The sequence below is a fragment of the Salvia splendens genome, chromosome 7, assembly GCF_004379255.2.
Source record: "Salvia splendens isolate huo1 chromosome 7, SspV2, whole genome shotgun sequence".
In the NCBI taxonomy this organism is placed as follows: domain Eukaryota; kingdom Viridiplantae; phylum Streptophyta; class Magnoliopsida; order Lamiales; family Lamiaceae; genus Salvia; species Salvia splendens.
The window spans coordinates 5,417,043-5,420,824 of NC_056038.1; the positions used below are offsets into that span (position 1 = coordinate 5,417,043).

The 3,782-nt window shown below is 38.5% G+C and overlaps 1 protein-coding gene across 1 annotated transcript; it reads left to right on the forward strand.

The window, feature by feature from the left end:
- The first annotated feature begins 572 nt into the window (after positions 1 to 572).
- LOC121811100 (glucomannan 4-beta-mannosyltransferase 1-like) lies at positions 573 to 3,019 on the forward strand. The gene is made up of 9 exons (XM_042211898.1): positions 573 to 1,060; positions 1,136 to 1,234; positions 1,376 to 1,628; positions 1,708 to 1,818; positions 1,895 to 2,031; positions 2,106 to 2,219; positions 2,290 to 2,492; positions 2,565 to 2,777; positions 2,860 to 3,019. Exons 1-9 carry the CDS (start codon positions 743 to 745, stop codon positions 3,017 to 3,019), a joined length of 1,608 nt encoding a protein of 535 aa, XP_042067832.1. The 5' UTR covers positions 573 to 742.
- Positions 3,020 to 3,782: the final 763 nt, after the last annotated feature.

The following is a 3,782-nucleotide window of genomic DNA, read 5'->3' on the forward strand; positions in this document are numbered from 1 at the left end:
CCATTGACAAAGATAAAGATTCGTTGGGTTCTACCAGTTAAAAAATATTTATGCTACTGGGACTACTACTTGTTTAAATATTGGAAATACTACCATATCCAATAATACAGCGACTGTATGATCCTACTATAACATGGCCCACTTGTTAACTGCTTCTGTCACGTGGGCATTGTTCAATTATCTCCCCATTCAACACCAATGCAATTGTTGAATTTGTTGTGCCAACCTTGGCCGATTTCTAAATTTGGCAAAAGAAAGTTGATGATCATGTTAAGACTGTTTACTCTCAATTACAAAATCTAAATTAAAAATTTAAGGAACCTAGATATTCAAAAAAGAGAGGACCACAATCTGGTGCTGTTGTAGATGCTTGTACCCAAAAAAATATGTGCAATATTAATAAAGACCTTTAGATTAACGAATATTCGTAGCTCAGATGCTTCCACATGATCTGAAAACGCCAAATATATATTGTCTCTACAAGTTAACAGCCATACATCGATTGTAGTAAATGCTTTCTCGTTGATCTTCTTCAATAAATTATCAATAATCATGCACTACTATTCCTTTTTTTCATTTTGGCTACCTGTAAGTGTCCCCTGCTTATTGAGAAGGCAATAATGGAACTCAAACAATTATCCCATGCTGATTGATTGTGAACTCATCACAGAAACAAACAACTGTACACTCTCAACCTAGAAACCAGAGGAAAACAGAGCATCCCCTGTTTCTGGATCTTACAATGGCAGAGATGATGGGTTTTGTGATGGAATGGGCGGTGGGATCGACAACGGCGGAGAGCATGGGGCGGTTGTGGGGCACAGTCGAAGCTACATTCTTGGCGCGAGGCGTGCGATTGGGTCTGTTTATTTCCTTGATAATGTCGACGATGCTGTTCGTGGAGTGGCTTTACATTGGGTTTGTTGTTGCATACGTCAAGCTGTATAAGAAGAAGCCCGAAAAGAGGTACAAATGGGAGCCCATTCGGGCTGACCCAGAATCTGAAAATGCTGCTTTTCCTATGGTTCTTGTTCAAATTCCCATCTTCAATGAAAAAGAGGTCAGTTTCATTATTCTAGAAAGCTAGAGAGACCAAAGGTTTATCCTTTATGATATTGTTGTGGTGGGTTTGTAGGTTTTCAAGCTTTCGATTGGTGCAGCATGTAAACTCACATGGCCTGCTGATAGTCTGCTCATTCAAGTCATCGATGGCTCTACCGACACTCTCGTCAAGGTAGTGTCAAAAAGGCCAACATTTCACTGAGTTTGTGTTGTATTTTCTACTTTTGTTCTGAATCAAAACAGTATAAGCTCTTCTGAATTGACAAAGGTGCCAAGTTATATAGTTATTTCAAGTTATCAGTTAAAATTGTAGGAAATGGTGGAGAAGGAATGTGTGAGGTGGGCAAGTGAGGGCATTAACATTAGATATCAAAGTAGAAACACAAGGGAAGGCTTCAAAGCCGGAGCACTCAAAGAAGGCATGGAGTATGGGTATGTTAAAGAATGCCAGCACGTTGCCATTTTCGACTCTGATTTTCAGCCCGACCCTGACTTTCTCCAACGTGCCGTCCCTTTTCTCCTTCACAATCCTGATCTCGCTCTCGTTCAAGCCCGTTGGAGGTTTGGTAAGATTGCCTCACTAATCACTCATCAATTTCTGCACTCACTTTACCATTTTGAGATAAATGAAACCTTTGGATGCAGTGAATGCAGATGAATGCTTACTGACTAGACTGCAAGAAATGTCTCTGGACTATCACTTCATGGCTGAGCAAGAAGTCGGATCATCTGTCCATGAATTCTTCGGATTCAATGGTAGCATTAAGTCTATAAAAATCTATACTTTGCTGTAAAATTGGAATAGTCTGATGAGATGTGAGCATTTGATCAGGAAGTGGTGGAATATGGAGAGTGGCAGCAATGAAAGAGGCTGGAGGGTGGGATGACAGAACCACTGCAGAAGACATGGATCTTGCCATTCGAGCTGCCCTACAAGGCTGGAAACTTCTATATGTAGGAAATCTTGAGGTATGTATGGAGTGACATATTTTATTGTTTTAACCTACACTCTAATGTAGAATGACAATCTGTGGTTTGAATAGGTGAAAAGTGAGCTTCCGTCTACTCTCAAAGCGTTTCGTTCACAGCAGTATCGTTGGTTCTGTGGCCCGAATAACTTGTTTAGGAAAACAATGATGGATATTGCTAGGAGCAAGGTTTGTTTTGAGAGAAATAAGTAGCTAGCACTGAATTTGTGTGATGAAGTAGTGGTTTTGATGTTGGCAGAAAATCTCAGTGTGGAAGAAGATATATATGATATACAACTTCTTTGTGGTCAGAAAGATAATTGGGCATACTTGCATATTCTTTTCCTACTGCATAGTGCTTCCCTTGACGATTGTAGTAGCCGGGGTTGATGTTCCAAAAGGGGGCGCAGTTTTTGTGCCGTGCATCATCACTGCCATCAACGTAGCCTTGTCGACTCCAAGGTCATCCCTAATACTAGTATTATTACTAGATTAGAGAGTATTTGCAAATGTTGAGAGTTGATAATATTTCAGGTCACTCCATCTAGTGGTGGTTTGGGTGCTGTTCGAGTGTGTGATGTCGTTCCACCTCACCAAGGCCATATTCACGGGCTTGCTGGGAGCGAAGAGCGCTAATGAGTGGCTCGTCACTGAGAAGCTCGGAGATAGTGCAATGAGGAAGAAGATTCAGAGTGAAGCAAGTGCTAATGCACCTAAGAGATCACTCTATCAGCTCATCAGAAGCAGGTAAATTTTTCCTTTTGTTGTCTGTTAATATATGATGTGATGATGCAGTTTGAATAGTGAGACAGCTAAATTTATTGTGCAGAATTTTGTTGAGCGAGGTGGGATTTGGGATGTTTCTTGTCATGAGTGGAATATATGGATTCCTATTTAGAAATGATTACTACTTCATATATCTATTCATTCAAGCCTTCATGTTTACAGTTGTGGGATTTGGGTTCCTTGGCAAAATAATTCCGAGTTAGCATAACATTCTTTATATAACTGTGAACCATTTATTGATTTATTCAATCTGAATTCAATTGTTCATTGTTTGTTATAATGCATTCGATAAATTATCAAATTTCTAAACTTAGGAGATACTTAATAAATATCATAATATGGAGGAGATGAGATTTTCGAACGAAAATTGTCTTTGGACAAAAGATCACATAATGTAATTTGAAAAACGGTAGTAGAATGTGGGTCCTACTTTTATATATTAGTTTTATAATCAAATATGAGTAGGAATGAGTTAGTGAAATATGGGGTCCACTACCAAAAATGGTAAAAATGAAATGGGACAAATTATGTGGGACGGACCGAAATGGAAAACTGGGACAAATTATATAGGACGGAGGGAGTATTTCGTAAATTAACTTATGAATTTCTAGAAATCATCCCATTAGATTATCGGATAAGAAGATCTTTGATTCTAACAATATCAATACCCGCAATACAATCACTTATCATAAGGGTATTAAGGCCATCCACAACGCTGTTCCTATACCGTTCCTAAACCGTTCCTTAAACTACTATTTGAGGGCCCCACTGTACTATTTTACTTCATTCCTTAACTAAGGAACGGAACCTGCAACCCTCCGTTCCTTAACCGTTCCTTAACCGTTCCTTAAATTACTATTCATTCAATTTCATTTTTTTATTTTTATTTCCAACTCAATTCAATTAAAATAAACACGATTTATTAAATAACAAACACACTTTATTAAAAAACACACAACATTAAAA